The 24,695-nt window shown below is 37.9% G+C and overlaps 1 protein-coding gene across 1 annotated transcript in view; it reads right to left on the reverse strand.

The window, feature by feature from the left end:
- REV1 (REV1 DNA directed polymerase) overlaps positions 1 to 24,695 on the reverse strand; it is an 88,338-nt gene that overhangs the window by 7,981 nt on the left and 55,662 nt on the right. The window contains exons 8-13 of the mRNA XM_007959471.2: positions 24,273 to 24,381; positions 17,265 to 17,393; positions 14,781 to 14,935; positions 12,830 to 12,949; positions 5,446 to 5,666; positions 4,538 to 4,710 (exon numbers count right to left, since the gene is read on the reverse strand). Coding sequence (XP_007957662.1) covers positions 4,538 to 4,710; positions 5,446 to 5,666; positions 12,830 to 12,949; positions 14,781 to 14,935; positions 17,265 to 17,393; positions 24,273 to 24,381 — 907 coding nt within the window. The remainder of the gene's footprint in view (positions 1 to 4,537; positions 4,711 to 5,445; positions 5,667 to 12,829; positions 12,950 to 14,780; positions 14,936 to 17,264; positions 17,394 to 24,272; positions 24,382 to 24,695) is intronic.

The raw sequence follows: 24,695 nt of genomic DNA on the forward strand, positions 1-24,695 counted from the left end.
CTATTATAAAACAGTAGGATTATAAAAAGCTAGTAAAGCTACAAAAAGAGCTGACAAAGGACAAGTTTGTGGTGACTTCTTGGCCATAGCCAGCTACCCAGAGGGAGCGAGCAGTTGGACCTGTGGACTCACAAATACAGTCCCAGGGGCCATCAAGCTCAACTGGCATAACATACTGCACAAAAACTACTTTGGCGAGTAGTAACTGGGATTTTAAAAGCGTGCAAGTGGTCATCTAGATACAATGATGGGTCTCCTTGTCCAGAGCAAAGGAGAATGAAGAAAAGCAAAGATTCATGGAAACGATTAGTCCGAGAGACTGGTACACCATGCCATCTTCAACCTATATAACCATGAGACCAGAAGAACTAGATGGTACCTGGCTACCACTGTCAACCACTCGGAGGGGGATCTATGTAGGAGATCCTGGACAGAGTGGGTGAACCATGTAGAACAAAACTCAAAATTTAAAAAAAAAAAAATTGCTGGTCTGATAGAGCCTGGTTAAACCCCTGAGAGTATGGGCCCTAGCTGCCCTTTAGGTCTGGAATTGAACTCACTCCTGTGGCTTTCAGCCAAATAAAAGACCAGCATATGGGCTGAACATTTGTATCAGGTAGATACACTCCTTAGAGAAAACAATCATGGGAGAATAGAAGGGCTGTGTACACACAGGGAGACAACTCGGGGCAGGAGTGCATGGGAGGGAAGGACACAGGGATGAGGTAACTAACTATGGGGAGGAAGTGGGAGGGAACTGCTTGCTGCATTGTGGGAAATTGCAATCAATGTCATGAGACAAAGTGTATGAACTGCTATATGGAAAATGAAATCGCTCTGTAAACTTTCACCCAAATCACAAAAATTAAAAAAAAAAGAAAAAGCCATAAAAGAGTTTAAATTATTAAGTACTATACATAATCCTTAAAAATGATATATCCTTCCTTCAAGGAAGCCAGTGATATGAAAATAATTACAGTGACAGGAAAGGAAGACAGAGAAAAGTATTATAGAACATTAGGACTTTCAGGGAAAAACTTTAATGAAGACCTGACCAACTAAGATTAAATTGGGAAAATTTAAAATAAAAAAAAAGGGACAACATTTAATGTATTTACAATTCTATGCATACTATGCTGCAACTAAAGTATAAAGGGTAAGCATTGTTGGCTTCAAGAGCTATATGGAGGTGGGTATGGTTAATATTCAGGAGAGAGAAATTTCCTCTATTTTGATTTTTGCCTGATCCTTGTATATTATGTTTAAAGTAAAGCCAATGAGTAATTTCAACATGCCAATATGCTCATTACACATTCTACATTTTGTCTGAAAGGCTCTATATGTAGATAAGTATGTGGACAGCTATGACAAAGAAAACACAGTAGTATCCTCTGAATCCCAGAGAAACCAGAAAATGGGATTCTTAGATCTCTAAGGACTCTTAACAAAGGATTAGAGAATCTACAAGCATGATTAGGTGCCAGAAGGTCACTGAACCTGCCCATCAGCTCCTTTAGAGCCTTGTGAGCTCCTCTGGCAAGAGCAGCATATCCCATTGCAAAATGAGGCTCCTACAGTTCCTGGTTTACACGAGAGCCCATTTAGTCCACTCATACCATGGAGCAACCTGTCCTTCCAAGTAAACAATCAACAATACACAACTACCTAATGTGAAACATAATCCCATGGATTTTCACCTAAGATAACAAGAATTTTGTTCTTGTTATTAGCCGCCTTCAAGTGCTCCAACTCACAGTGACCCTCTGTACAACACAACAAAACACGGCTCAGTCCTGCACCATCCTCAAAATCTTTGCTATGTTTGAGCCCATCATTGTAGCCACTGTGTCAATCCATCTTGCTCAGGGTCTTCCCCTTTTCTGCTCACACTCTACCAAACACTATATAACCTTCTCCAGGGAATGTTCCCTTCTGACATGACCAAAGCAGGTGAGACGAAGTCTGGCCATTCTCGCTTCCAAGGAGCATTCCAGCTCACTTCTTCCAGGACAGATTTGTTCATTCTTTTGGCAGTCCATGGTACTTTCACTATTCTTCACCAACAGCCCAGTTCAAAGGTATCAACTCTTCATTCTTCCTTATTCACTGTCCAGCTTTCACATGCTTATGAGGTGACTGAAAAAACCATGGCATGGGTTAGGCGCACCTTAGTCTTCGAAGTCATATCTTTGCTTCTTAATATTTTAAAGAGGTCTTTTGCAGATTTATCGAGTGCCACACATGTAATTTCTTGACTACTGCTTTCCATAAGCGTTGACTCTGCATCCATGTAAAATGAAATATTTGACAACTTCAATCTTTTCTCCATTTATTGTGATGATGATGCTTATTGGTCCAGTTGTGAGGATTTTTGTTTTTCTGTTGAATGCACCAAAATGTACTATGCTAAGTAGCTATAAGATATTTAAAAACGCACACATGGAGGCAGGTTAGGGGTGGGGAGGGGCCTGAATTACTACCATTTCTCTCTCCATAAAGGATAAATACATAAAGGATTATTTAAAAAATCAACAAAGGTTAGAATAATTGACTAACTCAGGACAAAAGCACAATTTATTAGTTTTAGGCCTTAAAAAAAAACAGATTATGTTCCTGGGAAAGATGTTATACACAGGATCTGATTTTCTCCACAGAAACTATGTTTAAAAAGATAATTATATTCCTGAGCAAGGGCCTAATAATCAACATAATACAGAAATGACCACTAACACTGTATTTGATTATTATTTGAAATATGTGTACATCATAATGCTTATTAAGAAAAGTAAATACAGTTGACTCTTGAACATGAGGGTTAGGGGTGCTGACCCCCCAACACTGTAGAAAATCCACACGTAACTTTCAATTTTCCAAAAACTAAACTACTAATAACCTACTGTTGACTGGAAGCCTTGCACATAACATAAATAGTCAATTAACACAGTCATTACCATACAGTTACTAGATTTTCACAGGAAGACTCCCACACATACACAATAGATAAGTTCATTAATTGTATTATTGATTATTATTTACTACTCATTACATGGGACTGGATCATCATGAAGGTCTTCATCATCATCATCTTCATGCTGGTAGGCTGAGGAAGAGGAGGAGGAGAAGGAAGAGCAGGAGTTGGTTGTACTTTGTCAAGGGTGGCAGAGGTGGAAAGGGAAGGAGAGGTAGGCACACTTGGTGTAACTTTATGGAAATACATCATAATTTCTGTCTGACTTTTGCTTTCTTGTTTCTCTAAAAATGTTTCTACATGGTACCAATCCTTCTTCTACCATTTGCTTTAGTTTCAGTACCTGTATCACAGAAGGGTCCATGTTGAACAAGAAGTCAAAAGCAGGCTTGAACAATTGTAACCTTTCTGCCAGATTCTTTTTGGGGGAGAGGGAACAATCCATGTACGAGTGGACCTGCACAGTTTAAACCCAAGTTGTTCAAGGGCCAACTGTATACCAGTACTATAAAATTACATTTTTTATAAATTGTATTTTTAATGTATCATTTACTATCCATGTTTTAACAGTGAACAAACACACTAATGATTAAGCTGAGCATTTTTCATGTTTGAGATATTTATGCTCTCAGCAATATCACCATATTGTTGTTGTTGTTGTTGTTATGTGCCGTCGAGTCGGCCCCAACTCATAGCGACCCCTCCTTGGGTTTCCGAGGCAGTATCACTACGGAAGTAGGATTGCCCAACCTTCCTACCATATATACATAAATATACAGGTTGTCTCTGGATTATGAAGAAGTTCTGCTCCTAAACCTGATTTTAAGTTTAACTGGTATGTCAATTGAAACAATTAGGTATGGTTTGTATCTAATGTGAGTTAGTCAAATGTCTGTCTAAGTATATAGCAGTGTAACTTTCTATGTATGAAAAGCATTAAACACCAACAGACACACTAAAACATCTTTGCCATAGTAATACAGTAATGTTTTGATGCATGTTGCAAAGTGGCATTTGTTTATTATTACAAATCATTGTATGTGCCTCGAATTTTTAATGTTATAGGCTATTCAGGGGTTGGTTGGTAAAGGGTTATACATGAGGCATGTTCATAACCCCAGGATCTTTCTGTAATGTGGATGGCTGACATGAACCAACTCTTAATTAAACTATCCTAATGTCTTATATTTGTTACTTCTGTAGTGATACTGCCTCGGAAACCCAAGGAGGGGTCGCTAAGAGTCGGGGCCGACTCGACGGCAAATAACAACAACAACAACGTCTTATATATGGCTTTTAGTGTAAAAAGTCTCAAACATTGGGTCTGATGGATGATAAAGTAAAACACAGTGTGTGCAGATTTAAATGGCACACTAAATTAAGCCTTTTCATACTGGTCACAAAATCTTAACAAAGTTTTTTATCTGAGGCTGTCACATCAAAACAGAGTTTTTAATGCTGTCCTCCAGTTTTCAAGGACTACGATGAGTAACCATTTTAAAAGTAGAAATTATACCTACCTAAATGAAACAGATATCTCATTCAAATAATTTTTAAAAATAAGCTTACCTGGTAACATTATCACAAATTCCATGACCTCCAAATTTTGCAGTTTCTACAGGGGCCCCTGGCTTTCGCACCATGATTTTGAGAGTCAGACGTTTACCCTTCATGCCAGCAGATTCAAGCCGTCTTTGAATTTCTTCTGAAAGATTCAGAAGAAAAGCTTCTGCTTCTACTGGCTATGAAAAGAGAAACATGGAAAAATGTCCATGTTAATCTCCTATATAATTACCTTTAAAAAAAAAACCAAACTCACTGCCACTGAGTCGATTCCAATGCTTAGCAACCCCCTTTGGGCTTCTGAGGTGGTAAATCTTTACAGAAGTAGATTGCCCAGTCTTCCTTCTGTGGACTGGATGGTGGATTTGAACCACAAACCACTTTTACTACCTTGCTAAACTTCTATTAAAAATTAACATTCTTGGTACTCTCACCTTCCCAACCAAGTAAAAGTAGTGAGTACCTTTAAAGGGATTTTTCCTTTCTTGCTTTCCTATGCCATCACTTATCTGTTACAAATTCTCTTGTATTTGTTCTAACAGTGAAGTCTTACTAAGCTGTGCTTTCTTCAATTTTGTGCTCTATTCCTATGCACAGCCCAAGCGCTGCTTCCATCTTTAAGGGCATGTGAACTGCTGATTACAAAGACCATGCACAGTGGGGAAATTAAGGGACTCATCAGATTTCAAATCCTTTCATACTCTTCCCCAAGATCTGGGTTCCCTCAGTCTTATCCTAGGGCCGTATCTTATGATACAATGCCTCAAAAGATCTTCTTTTCTTTAGGCTTTGAAAAATACCAAGAATTTTAACATTCAACTTTAAACATTTAAGGGTCTCACAGTGTACTTAGTAAAGAGGCCATAGAAAAGTATAAACAGCAACATGAGGTGAGATTTGTCTGAGATCAGTACCTGGGTAAACCTTATTCCATAGTTGATCTCAGCTGAAACAGATTTTCTTTCCTTTTCAGTTCGAACTGGCCGATCATCCAAACCACGGCAAAACCTATAAAGCATCTGACCTGTTTTGGGACCAAATTCTTTTTGGAGTTTTGCCATGGTCATATATTGTAAGTCTCCACAGGTTTTAATTCCTAAAGATGTCAACTTGGATTCCATCGAACGTCCAACTCCTAGGAAAGGAGATATACATATACACAGTTGTTAATTCTGCAGATAAATGAATAAAAACAATTTTAGCAATATGCAGTAACTATCACTCATGTAAAAATTTAAAATGAGTTAACTCCCTTAAAATCCTTGTGAAGTGACATAACTGAAGCATTTTAAAGATTAAAGAATTTTTTAATGCAAAATCACGCTATTGTTATTTCTAGAATCTAGTTCTCAATTTGTACTCTACATATGGTAAACCAGAAATTTCTCAAGTATGTATAACTAAAATAAGTTACCAAAAGAATGTGATTTTTATCTCTCACTCAGTATCAAAATTTGTCCTACTCACAAAATTAAGTAATGTTATTGTGTTGTTCTCGTTAACTCAATTCTGATTCACAGTGACCCCAAGAGTGCAGAACCGAACTGTTCCATAGGGTTTCCAAGGCTGTGACCTTTCAGAAGCAGAATGCCAGATCTGTCTTCCAAGGACCCTGTGGATGGGTTGGAACCACCCATCTTTCAGCTAGTAGTTGTGCACTTAACCGTATGCACTTTTGAATTCCTAACTAAGTAACTGACTATTAAATGATTCTACTAGTATGATTTACAAACATACCAGCAGACTTAGGAACTCTACTATGATTTTGGTGACATCCAAACTTCCCAATGGTTTCAGTCAATTTTCTCTGAATGAGAACTAGATCAAGAACTTCTGAGGCTCAAACCCAAAAATGTAACTTGCCGTCAGTCTGGACAAAAGTGGTATTAATAGCCTGGATATGAAAGCTCTTATGCAAACAAACTGGGGGTTGAAGGATGACAGAAAGATTTCCTTTATCGACCAAGATTATCTTCCTGAAAAGGCACTAATCTCCCTACAGCTAAGCCAGCAATTAGCAGTCACTAAATTATGATCTAGGAGCTCTGGTAGCATAAGGCACTTGACTGCTAACCAGAAGGCTGGCAGTCCAAACCCACCAGCACGTCTCAAAAGGAAGACGGGGCAATCTACTTCCATAGTGATACTGCCTCAGAAACCCAAGGAGGGGTTGCTGTGAGTTGGGTCCGACTCAACAGCACATAACAACAACAAGTTACAATCTTAAAGATGCAAGGTTCTACGCCTCACCCAAAGGATGTTAATGAATTCTATTGATTTAAGTTGGGGCCTTGTTTTCCTCTATTTGTCCTAAAAGCTTATAAAAGGTATGTTTAACTAGGAAAGAGGTTCAGATAGGGAAACTATAATTATTATTAAGATGGTCTCCACATCATCAAATAAATATTCCCCACCAATGAGGAAAAGACCATGTGTGTGACTGGTGTTCAAAAAGATCTTAGTAAGAGAGAGTTCGGAGTGAAGTCCACTATCTTCTGCTCATCACTCTTCTTGTGAAATCTGGCTCCTATTATCCTAAGTGGTCTTCAGTAGAAGGAAGACACAGTCTAGTCTAGATTCTTTCAGAAGAACCTCTGGAGGCAGTAATGTCTGACAGAAAGTTAGGAGATTCCCGGCTTTACTGACCTATAGCCATGGAAGTAGATGAGACAAGTTGATCATATTAGCTGTTATCACATCAATTCCAACAGACGGCTAGCCCATGTGTGTCAGCATTGACCTGTGCTCCATAAAATTTTCAATGGCTGATTTTTCCAGAAGTATGTAACCAGGCCTTTCTTCTGAGGTTGTCTCTGAGTGGACCTGAACCTCTCAACTTTTGGTTAATAGCAGAGTATATTAACCACACACCCAAAGACTCCTGAGACAATTTTAAACCACAATCATTTATTCCCTAAAGGAAGTTAACTGAAAGATGTTAAGAGTACTGACTCCCATTTGTGCCATCTGAGAGTCCAAGTTACAACAAAGGGAAAGTAAGATTAGCAGAGAGTCAAGAGTTAACCAATGCCCCACTCCCAACCAAAGAAAAAAAAATAACAAGTCATAGGAATCCATTTGGAAAAAGGCAAAATTCAAAGTGAAACCTATCTTGAGTGTTTTTCAAAATGGAAGGGAAAGAGACCCAAGGAAATGGACCAATCTTATACTAGGTTGACCAAAGGCAGACGAACACTATACACAGCTATTCATGTTCTGGAAAGACTTTATGTCTCTCTTTTTTCCCTCCCATTGCTGACTATGCCTTACCCCACCCCAATATGATCATGACTGTTCCCTTATAGATCTGGTAAGCCAAGTGGTTTTCACTGACTTGCAAGATTACAAAGAGTCACTAATAATCCTGGATATTGTGTGTGTGTGTTGGGGGTGAGGGGACTTAGAAAAGTCTCCCTATGGGTTTTGAGTTTCCCCATAGTTTTTGAGTATCTTGAAGATACTGAAACAGAATTATTAGTCACTAGTACCTACAAAATAGGAAGCTCTGGTGACCTACAAAATAAAGAGCTATTGTATGAAACACCACCAAATTGACCACAATCAATTACATATAACTGAACAGTCCTCCTGAGAAAGAACAAAAGCTCCTCTCCACTCACTGGATGGACTGAAATGGGACTGACATGAAGGTGGGAGGAGGCATGGGGAATACCCTACCTCTAATCCTAATGAGTACTCGTCACCTCAGCTGAGGGTAGAAAAGTTAAGGTTAGAATCAGCACCAAAATTCCAAGAGGGTTGCTAGTATAACATTAAGTAAACACTTTTAAGGAAAGCGCATTCTCTAAGGACAAAGTAAATAGGTCTTGAGACCCAAATCTAGTACAGCCACTAGAAACATGAAGAAAAATATAACAGCTGTTAGAACCAAGTCTCCTAGAAGGAAAGAAGAAAAACAATGATATGAGAACTCCAATTCTCAAAGATACAAGAACTCCAAGTAGGTTAAGACTTGGTATCTGTCCTTGAACAGCAATTATTACTCTAGGTTGTAAATGGTGTAATATCGCAACCTTGGTACCCAGAACTTGGCTGTCCAATACAGACACAGAAGAATAAAGCCTCAAAGAACTAAGTTTCCATTATCTATATTTGTGTTGTCCAACAGAATTTCTATGATGATGGAGACATCTATAACTGCTGTCCTATACTATGTCCAATACTATACACACATCATATAGTAGAGCTGACAAGGGACAAGGTTGTGGTCACTGCTTAGTCACAGCCAGCAGTAGTTGAACCTGCGGGCTTGGGACCATAGTCGCAGGGGACATCAAGATCAATTGGCATAACATACTATACAAAACATTGTTCCACCTCCTACTTTGAGAAGTAGCGACTGGGATCTTAAAAGCTAGCAAGCTGCCATCTAGATGCAACGATGGGTCTCTCCTCGTCCAGAGCAAAGAAGAATGAAGAGAACCAAAATTCATGGAAACAATTAGTCCTAGCGACTGGTACACCATCTGATCTGCAGCCTATACAACTATGAGACCAGAAAAACTAGATGGTGCCCGGCTACCACTGTCATCCACTTGGAAGGGGATCTAGGTAGGAGATCCTCAATAGAGAGGGAGAACAATATGGAACAAAACTCAAAATCATTTGGAAAAAGAAAAAAAAAAAAAAAGTGGGGACCAGGTTTGCTGGGCCAATAGAGCCTAGTGGAACCACTGAGACTATGGCCCCTAGCTGCCTTTCAGGTCTGGAACTGAACCCACACCTGTGGTTTCCAGCCAGACAAAAGACAGGCATATGAGCTGAACATTTACCTGAGGTAGATACACTCCTTGGAGAGAATAATCATGGGAGAAAGAAGGGCTGCTTATGCACAGGGAGATGGTTCAGGGGCAGGAGTGTAGGGAGGGATGGACACTGGGAAGAGGTAACTATGGGGAGGAAGTGGGAGGGGAGCTGTTGCATTGTGGTAAACTGTGGTCAATGACATGAGACAAAGTATATGTGAACTACTGTATGGAAAGTGAATTTGCTCTGTAAATCTTCACCCAAATCACAATTAAAAAAAAATAAAAATAAAAATATACTATACACACGTCATGTGTAGCTACTGAGCACTTGAAATGTGGCTAGTGCAAGTAGTATTTTTCCCCCCTCTTTTTCCCAGGTAATTAATGCTGTTTATGACTTCTTTAAATTTACATAGTATTCTAACAAACTAACATCCTGTGAATTGCCCCCACCAAAACCAAATTATAGTAGTATTATTGATCACTAAAACAGAGAGGGGTAATCTCACAGTCGTGAGAACATATAATGTTCTCAATCAGGCAATACTGATCTGGCCAACTATTTAGTATTTGTGGTAGTTACTTTTTCATGTCAACTTGGCTGGGCCTGGTTGAGTGGCTGACCAGCTGAATGTAGTTATTCCCCATGGTGAGACTGGTAATTAACTCCATGATGAAATCTATTGGAGCAGCTGAGTAGCTGCTTTGGGTATGTGGTCTGCTTCCCGTATACAAGAAACAGCTATGGAAATAGTCTCCAGCTTATGGCACACTTGAACCCTGCATGTAGCCATGTCGTTGTTCAGCAGCCTGCCATGCTACTTGGGACTTTCAATGGACTTGAATTAATAGCCTGCTATGTGGTTTGGTAACATTGGGACTGTGCCATTTTATTTGTCGACCTTGGGCTTGTTAGCCTCAGCAGCCAGCAGCTGCCTAAGTGAAGAGATGCCTCTAGCTCCAGTGGGCTGGAAGCAAGAGGCAGAGCTGAAGCCCAAGGTCGAGGGGCTTTCACACAGCCCCTAGAGCCTGGCACTTTGAACTTGGACTTCTAGCCTCCTGAACTGTAAGAGAATAAACTCCTGTTTGTTCAAGCCATCCCATTTGTAGTATATTCTTGTCAGAGCAGCAGTAGGTAAGCAGAACAGTGGGAATTCACTATAAGGCTATTGTAGATATCATCTTTGGGAACTGGAGTAAAATCAAATCTTGTTTTAGGTGGCAGCCCAAATTGCAAAGCCTTTTCATCAAGGCAGCTTCTCTTACAGCTGTTATCAGGAGCTGCTGAATTGGTTTCGACTCATAGTGACCACATGTACAAAAGAACGAAACAATGCCCAGTCCTGCACCATCCTCACAATCATTGCTAAGCTTGAGTCCACTATTGCAGACACTGTCAAACCATCTTGTTAAGGGTCTTCCCCTTTTTTTGCTGACCCTTCACCTTACCAAGCATCATATTCTTCTCCAGGGACTGGTGGTCCCTTCTGATAACATGACTGAAGTACAGACTAAGTCTAGCTATTCTCATGTCTAAGAAGCATTCCAGCTGTTACTTCTTCCAAGACAGATTTATTCATTCTTCTAGGAGTCCATGGTACATTCAATATTCTTCACCAACATCACAATTCAAAGGCATCAATTCTTCTCCAGTCTTCTTTATTTACTGTTCACCTTCACATGCATATGAGGCTACTGAAAATACTATGGGCTGGATCAGGCACACCTTAATCTTTAAAGTGACATCCTTGCTCTTTAACACTTTAAATACTTTAAAGGTCTTTTGCAGATCTATCAGTGCAATACATCGTCTCATTTCTTGATTGCTGCTGACTTCCCTGGGTGTTGACTGTGGATCCCACTAAAAGGAAATCTTTGACAACTTAAATCCTTTCTCCATTTATCGTGATCCTGCTTACTGGTCCTGGTGTAAGGATTTTTATCTTCTGCACGTTGAGAAATATAATTCATACTGAAGGCTGTAGTCTTTGATACTCATCAGTAAGTGCTTCAAGTTCATCTTCACTTTCAGCAAGCAAGGCTGTGTTGTCTGCATATCTCAGGTTGTTAATGAGTCTTCCTTCAAACCTGGTGCCACATTCTTTTTCATACAGTCCAGCTTCTTGGGTTATTTGCTGAGTATACAGACTGAATAACTATGGTGAGAGGATAGACCCCTGATACACACCTTTCCTGATTTTAAGCCACGTAATGTCCCCTTATTCTATTTGAATGACTGTCTATGTACAGGTTCCTTAAGAGCACAATTAAGTGTTCTAGATTTCCCATTCTTTGCTATGTGATCGATAATTTGTCATAACCCACAGAGTCTCTGTGGATCTCTTAAGCCAGCTGGATTATATTCTACTTTTCACTGTATCACTCTTTCTGGGAAGGCTGCAGAAACCTGTCAGAGTTCTCTGCCCCCTACCTGCATCCCACCAAGTGCCCACTACCTTTCCCCTGGCTCCCCATCACCTACAGGGAAAAATCAGGACAGTATAGATCTTTATAAATTTCATATTCATGGTGGTTCTCTTAAACTGAAAACAGAGACACATAATAGACTGGATATATAAACTAAGCATAGCTTCAACAAGGTACAGAGGGTCCTTAAAGGTATATGGATAGGGTGAAAGGCACTGTAAAGAGTCAGAGAATACGTAGAAATGGCTATTATTATTGGACTAGTTGGTGGAGACAACCCTTTTTACATTACAGAAAAAGATCTTATTAATTTGTTAGCTTAACATACAATAATCTTGTGAAGATTCCTTAAAAAAACATTTAAAAAGTGTTTTTCCTTCTGTAGATATTATAATTATTTGTAATTGTGCTAGGCACATCATGTGCTTGATAAACACTTATTGATAAAGAGAGAGATTGTGAAGGCTAGGGGAGGGGAGAGATAGGGAGGATTAAAAATGAATTTCTTGTAGTCAGTGGCTGGAGAGTGAATTTCATCAAAGCATGTTCCATAAGATGTTAATAGGTACTTCATACTCATCATTAACTAATTATCTTTAGGAAATTATTAATTTTTTAACAAAGATAACTAGGTTTCCTTATTGCAGGAATTATCAGAAACTTCTAAATGTGGGGCCCTTCACTAGGGAGACACAGCAGTAGGGTTCTCATATATTATGCAAAATGCCTTTTTAAAGGAGCAACTTGCATTCTGTGGAACACACTTTAGAAAAAAATAGATTAAAACTCCATCTTCAGGATAGAGATAACCTCGGAGAAGGCTGACATTTTTGCATACCTGAAATGTTCTAAATCAGTAAGATTAAGAACTTGGAAATTTTATAAAAGTTGGTAGTTTAAACACATGAAACTCTCATATAACATTAAGGTCTTGATAAATCAAGATGATATTCATTGAGGAATTCTTAGTTTTTATGTTCATGGTACTGAAAAGCAGCTTAAAATTTATTTTTAAATTCGTGTTTGCGAAAAGGGAGATAAACTGGAAAACTATAAAAAGCACTAACAAATGTCTACAACAAATAAAAAGATTTGTGTTTACCTGGTAGATTACTAACTAGCTGACCTCTGATAAAATCATCAACTTCTTCTGGCTTTAAGTGGTACTGCCCATCTGGTTTTGCTTTTCTGGTTGCCATTCTAGCCAAGAGAATATTAGAACCTAGAAGGTTTTTTTAAAAAGAAAAAGAAAAAAAAAGCGAGTTGTTCAAGAAATATTTACCACAATATTTTCTTAATTTCCTAACAACAGCAAATATAGACAAGGCTAACTATCAGATTTCTAAAACAATTTAAATTATTTTGAACAATGTATAGTACATAACACTGGCAGAATTTTCTTACATGTTACAGATTATGACAAGCAAGGCTGCCGGAAAGAGGGGACAGAGGCTTCTCTGTGTTCTGAATAAGTACTATTTCTCTATCTCCTACACAGATGTAAGAGACAGAAAAAGCAGCCCTGATTTTAAGACTGTGGGTTTACACAAATTAAGGGCAATGATCAGAAATGTTTCCAACCATGAAATCCTTATGAAGTAGAGAAATGAGGCCAAAGGAATGCCATTAGATTGGAAAAAACAGAGAAGTTCAAAGAACCAAGAATCTCACTGTACAATCAGTGTATGCAAAAAAGAAACTGAAGCCATGAGAATTAAAAAGAAAGATGGATGCTGACAGCAAAGTCCAAGGTGTTGATACGGACATGGAGAACTAAAGCAGAGCAGAAGAAAGGGTTTTGGCAACTGAGAAAGTGTCAGGAATTGGTGAAGCTAGGATGTTAGGTGAGTTTCTATGGAGACTTAAAATCTCCAGAAATTATGAAAGACTTATGTAAAGGGCACGTCTTGGTTTTACTGAAGACTTACAAACTTATAAGAATGTGTTGACGCAGGAAAGTATGGCGGGATGGACACTGGGAAGAGGTAACTATGGGGAGGAAGTGGAAGGGGAGCTGTTGCATTGCAAATTTTGGTCAATGTCATGAGACAAAGTATATGTGAACTGCTGTATGAAAAGTGAATTTACTCTGTAAATCTTCACCCAAATCAAAATAAAATTAAAAAAAAAATGTATTAAAATTATCAGTTGTAAATTAAGCACAGTTAAAAATAAACAAAAAAATTAAAACCATTACTGACAGTCTAAAACACTGAAAATATCTAGACCAACAGCAGGGAGTGAACAGGTAGGTTAGGTAGTACCCAGTGGGATGCTTAAAAGAAGAGCTTTTGAAGAGTAATAGTTTTGACAATCCAAGGTAAGAGAAAGTAACTTTTAAGCATGTGGCATACAGAGTATGCAAGGGATAAATTGGCTCCACTTGAGAAAATGACAAGACAAGAGGTATCTTGAGGAAAGGGTCAGGTATTAGGGGTTAGGTTAGAAAGGAAGTAGATACAAGGAACCTGGAAAAGTCAACAGAAGAAGGATGAACAGTTGAAGCAGCTGAGGAAACAAAGTACAATGCTTGGTGAGAAAAAATAAACAAAGGATGGGGCAAGACTGGATAATCATTGAGGGCACTTGTCAATCAGGGTAACTCCTAGAATTGAGAGAATGAAAACAGAACTGAGTGAGCATTCTAAGAAGCTGAAGTTCAAAGAATAATTGAATTACAAGACTCCAAACCTCACACCACCACAGTGCTTTAAATATGGCTTCTGTTCACTTCAGGGGAAAATATATATATATTGCTTAGAAATACTGAGTTCAATTCTCCCCATTTCTGAAGAACAAATAAGAATCATACTAACTTGTTTATTTCAAAGATATTATCAACTGTTTACCTGAATTCCCAACACTTTTATATCATGTACTACACCTCTGTGAGTAACGCTAGCAACTATTTTAGAAGTGAGAGACTTATGCAATCTGTAGTAAGCTAAAAAAGGCAAAAACTAAAAATCACTCTTTACAATGAAATAATATTCAAGGATCTCAGAACAATGATTTGAGTGAAATGAATAGTACAAGACAAGCTGGATACTAACCAATTCCAACAGAGGCAGCACATTTAGTCTGGTCTTTGATTTCCATACGGACAGCATTTGCAAATTCATCAGGAGTAAGTCTAGTCTCTGCAAGGATTTCAGTAATGTCTACTAGTGCTTCATCACAACTGACAGCTTCGATGTTATGAGTATAGCTATCAACACAAAGCAAAGGCAATGAGTCACAGCCACAGCTCACCATCTGTTGAATAAACACTGCATTACAAAGTCTTCCTATGGTATCAATCTTCACTATTTCCTCATACGATTAAAATGCTAAAAAAAATTAGCATTGTAAATAAAGTGGCATCAAGTGTCATGATTTAGTTACCTATTGGCTATCTGCAAAGTTACTTAATTAATGTTTTCTTTTTTTCCATATTAACGACTAAAAATACATCAGAAATTATCATTCCAGCTTCTAAACTGAAAATACTTTTGTAAAGCTCTGAATACTTGAAAAGTTTTGGGTGAATTAGATTTATCAAAACATTTATTCTAAAAAGTTTCAAACATGGTTTACCACAATCAGTCAAATAAGTAATTGCTGCTCTCCTAAAACAAAAATAGAATCAAATACCACCCACAACAATAGGTCTAGGATGTAGCAGGAAAAAATGGCCAGTCATTCCAACTGCCTGAAGAGGATGCCACTGACACTCCATGCATGTGAAAATACTTTTTGTTTTGTTTTTGGACATCTTATATGATCTACCCCCACAAAAGATTTGTTTTAAGCAGCTAGAGAAGAGGGAAAAAATGAAAAGTTTCAGTGTGGCTACAATTCTTAGATAAATATAAGGATTATGAAACCACAAAATAGAACTGAACCAGAAATTTAAGGCAACCAGACAGACCTCAGAATCAAAAATCCACCTTCAATAATCCCCTTGGTAACGTATAGCACACAGGCCAGGCCTCATCTCTCATCTGGACCTTATAGTAGTAGGTTACAAATTAGACTAATACGTATATTTACTCAAGAAATGAACATGCCTAATTTAGGCTGAAAAGAAAAGGTACATTTTTAAAAAGCAGAAGGGGATACTTGATTATGAAAAATTTTTCATCAGAGTGGAAGCTGCCCTGAGCTACATGCCACTGAAAATTTTCCATGGACTAAGATTATATCGGGACTAGTATGGACGGTTCTCCCTCATGTCTTTTGCTCTGAGGTCCAGGCTGGTATTTCGTCTGAGGGTCTCCATATCCTAGTACACAGTAGCATTATTACCCAGCTCAGTCACCCATTCCTATCCTCAATTTGGATGCTACCACTGACCTCAGCTTTAGAATAAGAATTAATGTACGCATTCCACTTATTAATACCAACATTCTCCTATTTGGGATGTTAAGGACAGTGGTGATTGTTAAGTGACCCATCACTTAGCACTCAATTCTACATATTGATGCCAGATAACTTCACCTATCCCTTTTCAAAATTTTGTCTCTTCTACTAAATTAAGCTCCTTTGATGGCAAGAATTGGATCTTAGTCCTCTTTGTGAGACGAGCAGTATGAAACAGCAGTTTGCACTTAATGGATACTCAACAAACAGGTGTTGAAAATAAAGAATAAGAAAGAGGTAAAGATGGAGCTAAGAAGTGCAGCTCTTGGAACATCAATACAGCGCAGTTGACAAACACTGGCCTATGGTCCAGATACCTGTTTTGGTAAATAAAGTTTTACTGCAACATAGCCACATGTTTTCATTTATATACACAGCAGAGTTGAGGAGTTGTTGCAAAGGCCTTATCTGGCCCTTTATGAAGGAAATATGCCAATGTACATTTTTATAATTTTCAGTTTTGAGTTGGTATTAAACATACCAAAAAAAACCAACTCACTGCCGTTGAGTTGGACCCAACTCACAGTGAACCCTCTCCTTGGGTTTCCGAGGCAATATCACTACAGAAGTAGATTGCCCAATCTTCCTCCCGAAATATTAAATATCTCTACACTATAATTTTTATTTTAAAAAAAATCAATCTTCTCAACTCAAATAATTATCCTCCATAAAACTATTACTAAAACTAACTTTTGTCATACCCAATTATTTTAGAAGGTAAGAGTCTTCACTCCTTATTAACTCATCATTTCTAATTTTAAACAAGACTATAATTGAAATGTAGTAATAAAAAAGAGTAAAGTCCAATTCTTAACCTGGTTCAATGGAAAAAAACAAACAAACTATGGATGAGTAGAAGCTATGCAGGCAGAGAATCAGATTTTACAGGGCCATCAGGAACACCTGAAGAATTTCAGCAGTGGAAAATGCCCCTTGAAAGTGAGCTATTGGATTATTGGAACTGCTCAAAGAAAGGTTAGAAGGCTGTCAAATTGGGATGCTGAGGAAAGGGTTTCTCAAAGACAAAAAGTCTAGCAAAAATGACCTACACAATCCTAAAGAAAACTGGATTATCTTTAATATCAGCTAAAGAAAACAGAACACAGACATGAAAGTGACTGTATCACACACTGTACCTTGCCAGTGTTTCATACATCGTTCGTGCAACTTCCTTATATGCATGGAAATCATATGGAACAGCTTGAAGATTAGGACACAGCTGCTTAGCTTGACCAAAAAACATCCCATTCTTAATGCCAACTTGTCTAAATAAAGAACAGAATAAATGGACATTATACCAGAAAGTTTTAAACTCAAAACTAAATATCAAATAAGCTATTTCCCCATGCCACTAATAGACACTTTTCATTTAATACTGTTTTCATTAGCAGTCCAAATAGGCATTATGAAATCTAACAAGTTTGTTTTCCCCTTAAAGGAAATTACACAATTGGTTAATTAGTGTAAATGCCCTATGAAGATGTGCCAATACATGTTATTAAAAGACTAGGTTTGGCTTTTGTCTGTGTCTGAAGATTCCTCCTAAGACTCAGACCTCCGGCCCCTTGCAGAGATGCCAGCATGCCATATATGCTGGTGATATCCCAACGACCACAGAGCAGGAATGTGCTGTCAAAAAGATATTTTCTTTCCCTAATACGTGGCACAATTTGGCCAGGGTTCATCCCCCAAAAACAAAGAATATAAACAAAAGAACTACACAAACAGTGCTATGTGACAAACAGACAAAATGTACTCATCCTATTACCACCCAAATCCCAAATGACCAATTCCATGCTCCTGAAGTGGCTTCACAGTGGTTGAGATGCCAACAGCATTGTATATGGTAGGACATCACTCTGGGCAGGAGCCATTGTTCCAGAACTTTGAGAAACCTGATTGAAAATGGTAAATTTTAAATCTACTGAGTGTCTAAATGCCCACATTACCCTTTGACATTTGGAGCACTCAGCACAAAATTATAATTATGGAATTAGACATAATTAGTAAAATTCCATTTTACCATTCTGAATGAATCAAGAAAAAATACTGTAGTAAAAATATAGCAAAATAACCAAGCAATATTTCACCAGATCACATACTTCTACATAAATACATCAAAAGGTTAGTCTATACGTTCATTCTCAAAAAATACTAACTGCTTGCTTAGTATGGAGGTGTGCCCTGCCTTAAGAAACATATATTCAAACAGTTCTCAATTACCCGGAGGCTCTCTGGCATCCTCTCCACATCCAGACCACCACTGAGAGGCAAGAAGGAGGAGTCCTTCAAGTCACTCAGAGGTAAATGCAAAACCACATGTATTTTTTTTATGTACAGAAAAAGAGTAATACATTATCTGATGCTAAGCCTCTATTAGATAAGAATCAAATAGGAAGGAAAAATGATGGTCAAGGAAGTGACTTATAAATAGCATTTAAAAAGAAAAATCCTCCTTCATTCATTCAACCAATATTTACGTCTTAGGAACTTTGCAAGGTGGCAGGTATAAGACGACAAACAAAACAGACATTATGTTCATGAGGATGACCCTGCATGCATTCACCTAGCACAGGAAGAATTATACTCAATGATACTGTTTATTAAAGTAGGGAAATATATCTATAATAGTTTAGAAGTATAAATAGGAATCTGTACATTACAGAAAAAGTATCAGGAACAATTAATTACAGCAGAAAAAAAGGTCTAAAAGAGGGCAGACTTCAGGTAACTGGTAAAATACACTTATTCTCAAAAAATTTTCAGTAATGCTAGATATAAACATAAGGCCAGCACATAAAAGTTAAACTCACAAAATTAAAAGTAACTATTCATTTTTTTAAAGGAATGTGTTACAGAAATCCTGTAAACATTATGTTCTTATATTTATGATACTTTCATTGACAAAAATTTTCAGGGGCACACATCTATTCATGCACTTGTCAACAGCCACTAACAAAAACTTAATGTACTCATGCACTTCTAAATTCCAGAGAGAGAAATGTTAAAGAGCCAGCAGACACTAGAACAAGGAGCTCTGGTGGTGCAGTGGTTAAGGCATTTGGCTACTAATCAAAAGGCTGGTGGTTAGGTCCCACCAGCCACTCTGCAGAAGAAAGATGGGGCAGTCAGGTTCCCTAAGGATTTACAGCCTTGGAAACCCAATGGGGTTCACTATGAGTCAGAATCAAATTGATGGCAGTGAATTTATTTTTTTTCTTAAACACTGTAACATGAGCCCTGGTGGCATAGTGGTTAAGTGCTTGGCTGCTAATCAAAAGGTCAGTTGTTTGAACCCATCATCTGCTCTGCAGGAGAAAGACGTGGCAGTCTGCTTCCATAAAGATTACAGCCTCAGAAACCCTTTGGGGCAGTTCTACTCTGTCCTATAACTTTGCTAAGTGACTCTTCACTATAGTGACATGCCTATTCTTTCAGCTAAAACCTTATGCATAACAAATGAGTAATACTACGTTAAGTGTTGCTGCAGAAATAACTCATTTTCAGGTTTAAAGTGTGTAGGCATACTCTTTGTTGCAATGTTTTGGTGCCGTATTAACCAGAAACAAACAAAACCATCATCATCGAGTCAATTCCAACCCATAGTTACCCTATGGGACAGAGCAGAACTGCTCTACAGGGCTTCCATGGCTGGTTTCTTTGTTGTTGAGAATATACACAGCTACACCGATTCAACTGTCTCTACATGCACAATTCGGGGACACTGATGACATTCCCTGAGTTATACCACCATTCTCACCCCATTTCTGAGTTGTTCCTTCCCTCTTAACACAAACTCACGGCTCCCTATGTTCCTGTGTAATCTTTAAAGTTGCTGTTCCCAAATACATAGTTTTTAAAAGAGCAAAAAGCTCAAGGCAGATACTTTCTACCAGTTAATCTGAAGTACTTGGTTTTAAGAAGGCTTCAAGTACTGCGTTGTCAATGAAGGCACACATGGGTAAACGGGTGGATAGATGGGTGGACAGTCTGAACTATTAAGTATGTCTATGAAGAGGGGAGAGTACCCAAGACCATGTATAGGGTTGGCAGACAATGGTCCCATAAGTGTACTTGTATGATCTGTAAAAATTCCCAGGTATATAGTAGAGCTGACAAGGGACAAGGTTGTAGTCACTTCTTGATCACAGCCTGCCACACAGACGGACCCAGAAGTTGGACTGGTGGGCTCGGGACCACAGTCGCAGGGGACATCAAGCTCAATTGGCATAATATACTACACAAAACACTGTTCCACCTCCTACTTTGGCGAGTAGTGACTGGAATCAAAAGCCTGCAAGCAGCCATCTAGATGCAACGATGGGTCTCTCCTCGTCCAGAGCAAAGAAGAATGAAGAAAATCAAAGATTCATGGAAACAATTAGTCCTAGCGACTGGTACACCATGCAATCCACAGCCTATACGACTATGAGACCAGAAGAACTAGATGATGCCCAGCTACCACTGTCAACCACTCAGAGGGGGATCTTTGTAGGAGAACCTGGATAGAGAGGGAGAACAATGTAGAACAAAACTCAAAATCATTTGAAGAAAAAAAAAAAGGGGGGGGACCAGGTTTGCTTGTCCGATAGAGAGAGCCTGGTGGAACCACTGAGACTATGGTCCCTAGCTGCCCTTCAGGTCTGGAATTGAACCCACACTTGTGGCTTCCACCAAACAAAAGACAGGCATAGGAGTTGAACATGGACCTGAAGTAGATACACTCCTTGGAGAGAATAATCATGGGAGAAAGAAGGGCTGTTTATGCACAGGGAGACAGCTCAGGGGGCAGGAGTACATGGAGAGATAGACACAGGGAAGAGGTATCTATCAGGAGGAAATGGAAGGGGAGCTGTTGCATTGCAGTAAATTGTAGTCAATGTCACGAGACAAAGTGCATGTGAACTGTTGTGTGGAAAGTGAATTTACTCTGTAAATCTTCACCCAAATCACAATTTTAAAAAAAAAGAAGGCTTCAAGGGATATTTTAAGACTATCTCAGGGCAACAGCTTCAGGCGTTCATCTAACTTCATGGCTACAGAAAGTCTGAAGTCCATGATAATGTGAAATTCTGTTCTGCATTTCGCCCCTTTTGATCAGGACTCTTCTACAGAATCTTTGATCAAAATGTTCAGTAATGATACCTAGGCACCATCCAGTTCTTCTGTCTCATGGCAAAAGAAGCAATTGCTCATGAAGGCAGCCTCACATTCGATATCCTCCTAGTCCTGATTGTCCTTCCTCCTCTGATGCACCAAGCAACAGAAACCAATTGCTGTGTCCACAATTGCTTTATGGAAGGAAACTGCCACATCTTTCTTCTACAGAGCAGCTGGTAGGTTCAAGCCTTTCAACTGGCAGCCAAGTGCTTACTAACTGTGCCACCAAGGCTCTTTGGTAAGACTAATAGTATATACTTTCTAACATTACCTACATATACATATCCTACCTTTCTACGACTTCTACCATCTCATACTCTCACTCTATCCTTTGATGATCCTCAATTTTAGTTTCTGTCTACTGGAAACTCACCAATACATAAAACTGGGAATGACCAACTCTACAACCCAGTTCCCACTTAAACCCCAGAAATAGTTCTCTAATATAAGGGTGAATTATACTTTTTTTTTTTTTAAAAAAAAAAAAAAAAGTCTTCTCACTTAAGGAAAATTTAACTGATAATTATGAAAAAGGTACCCAGAAATTCTTTTCCAGAGATCTTCATTAGAAACAGTCTTCTAGAAAATGGAGAATCAAAATTAAAGGTTAAACTCCCCACTACTTTTTCCTTTTTTAAAAAACTTGCAGCTAAATTCATTTTCATTGTTTTATGTATTTCCCTAAAATGAACATTTGCCATTAAAAAGGCTAACTACATAATATTTAGCTGATATATTATCATCCCAATAATTTTGTAAAGCATTCGGCTTGACAACAAGCCATCCATGGTTCAATGCAAATGTACCATCCAAACATCAATGGAAGTCTACAGCCTAGGCACAAATGTGTCCATTAGAGTCCAAAGCCATCTGGTAACACTTCAATCCTTCAAGCAACCTTGGCATACCCAATCTAGCAATTATGTTGGGGATAATGAGTATCAAAGGAGAGGCTACAAGGCAAGGTTGAAGTTTTCATGTTGAGTCATTATACCAGTTAGCAGGAGTCCTTGGGCGGCATACACACTAAAATGCTCCATTACTAGGTAAAAGCTTGGCAGTTAGAACCCACCCAGAAGAACCTCAAAAGACAGGCCTGGCGATCTACTTCTGAAAACCCCATGGAATGGTTCTACTCTGTACACATGGGGTCACTATGAGTTGGAATTGACATGACAGCAAACAACAACAACAATCAGCAAAACTCAAGACCTGAAAGAATATTTCTGGGCTTCATCACATCCTCCAGATACTGCATACAACTATCTAGCTATCAGATGCTTAAGTCAGCATCTTATATATAAGCTATATATATAAAACTTAGTAGAGGGTAGGAGTCTAACCTACTGAACATGATATAAAAATCAGCTCTAAACTGCCTATGCTAATAAAAAGCAACATACACAATCCAAAAAGAACTTGCATTTGACTGAATTACCATCTATTTTAAAAAGCTTCAATTCTTTGCATACATTATCAACTAATAATGAAAAAAACTAAAATATAATTCTGTTAATGAGAACGGTAAAGTTGGTTTGGGAGTAAAAGTTTGCTATGTCAGGAATAGAAAACAACTTAAAATATTTTTAAATTATTCATGTCTAAAAATAACATTTTTTAAGTTAAATATTCTTTTCATAAATTAATCAGCAAGATTTTAAAGGAACTACTCTGGATAAATGCTGTTGAGCTGAAATAAAGATCATTTCGGACTGTCTTTGTTGAATAACCCCAAATATAAACTTAGATTGAAAAATCTAACTGAAAAGACTCTGGTTCCTTTTTCTAATTGTTGAATGCTTAAATACTGGCCAAATACATGTACTTGCTATGTTATAAAGGTATAAGCTTCTGTTCGTTGTTGTCGTTGTTATGTGCCGTTGAGTCAGACCCGACTCATAGCAACCCCTCCTTGGGTTTCCGAGGCAGTATCACTACGGAAGTAGATTGCCCCATCTTCCTTCCGAGGAGTAGCTGGTGGGTTTGAACCGCCAGCCTTCTGGTTAGCAGTCAAGTGCCTTAGCCATTATGCTACCAGAGCTTCTGTTTAGCTACCACAAAAGAAAAAAATAGAAATTTTTCTTTTTAATTAATCAATTCACTATTATGCCTTCTACTTTTATGACAACTATTCTATTCAATTACTTCAAAATGAGTGATATTTTATAATTATGAAGAACATATATGTCTATTTCTTCTTGTACTGAAACAGTTGATTGTAATTAGGGTTTAAAGTTACTGTAAGACAAAGATCTACACACAAAATTTATGTTAACAAACTGACAATGCTCTTATATGATTTTAAATAAAGATATTACTAGGTATGCCAGTATGGAAATATTTACTTGTAATTTAACAGGAAAAGGAGACTGGTGGCAAAACAGTTAAGCGTTTGGCTGCTAACCAAAAGGTTGGTTGTCTGAACCCAGAAGCTCCATGGGAGAAAGACATGGTGATGGTGATCTGCTTCCGTAAAGGTTACAGCCTAGAAAACTCTTTGGGGCAGTTCTACTCTGTCACATGGGTCACTACGAGTCTGTACCAACTTGATAGCACCCAACAACAACAATTTAACACACAAATGAGTTTTAACATAATTAAAAAACAAAACAAGAAACAACAAAACCGAGAATCTAAAGGCTTAGATTCCAGGATTGCTTTTTTTTTTAAAAAAAAAAAAAAGATTCTCTTTCATTCAAAACTATCTTCCTTGCTTCAAAAGACAAGTTTTATAAAAAGTGACAGTGCTCAATTTCTCATCAGGGAACCATTTAAAGTTATCCAGCATTCATGAAGGGGGAAAAAAAGGAACTAGAGGGATGAAAACTAGAAACACTTTTTCCTATAATACATAACATTCAAATGCAAATGTAAATCATAGGCCTGACTGATGTGTCTAAATTCATTTCTGAAGATTATATAAAAATGATTAACTCAACTAACTATTCACACTAAGTATGACAATGCACTTAACTTCTACATACCTGGCTTCATAACTACAAGATGCAATTTCAGCTTTTGACAAAACAGAATCAATCCCATTTGTTTGTGCAGAATCTTGAGTCTCCCACATTGATGAATCAGGTATTTCTGCTTTGAAAATAAAAAAATTGAAAGATTATTTGTTAAAAACTGATTGTCCTTAACTTTCATTCAAGAAATCTGCTTTCCATTGTTCTCCTATACAAATGTTTAGTAAATTCCAAATACAGTTATCTCCAATTGGTATTTATTCCCTTATTTAAAAAAACAAAAATTTATAATTGTAAAATGGTTAAGTTCCATTATACTCTTCATCAGCAGTCAGGTAAACACTTATAACAAATTAAAAGTGTCCTGTTTACTAGAGATTAAAAAATACAAACAGAAAGATAAATATAAGATACTGTTTTAACACAGCCTCTTGA

This window comes from Orycteropus afer, unplaced genomic scaffold, assembly GCF_000298275.1.
Source record: "Orycteropus afer afer isolate SDZICR_OR568_19922 unplaced genomic scaffold, OryAfe1.0 scaffold00017, whole genome shotgun sequence".
NCBI classification, from domain to species: domain Eukaryota; kingdom Metazoa; phylum Chordata; class Mammalia; order Tubulidentata; family Orycteropodidae; genus Orycteropus; species Orycteropus afer.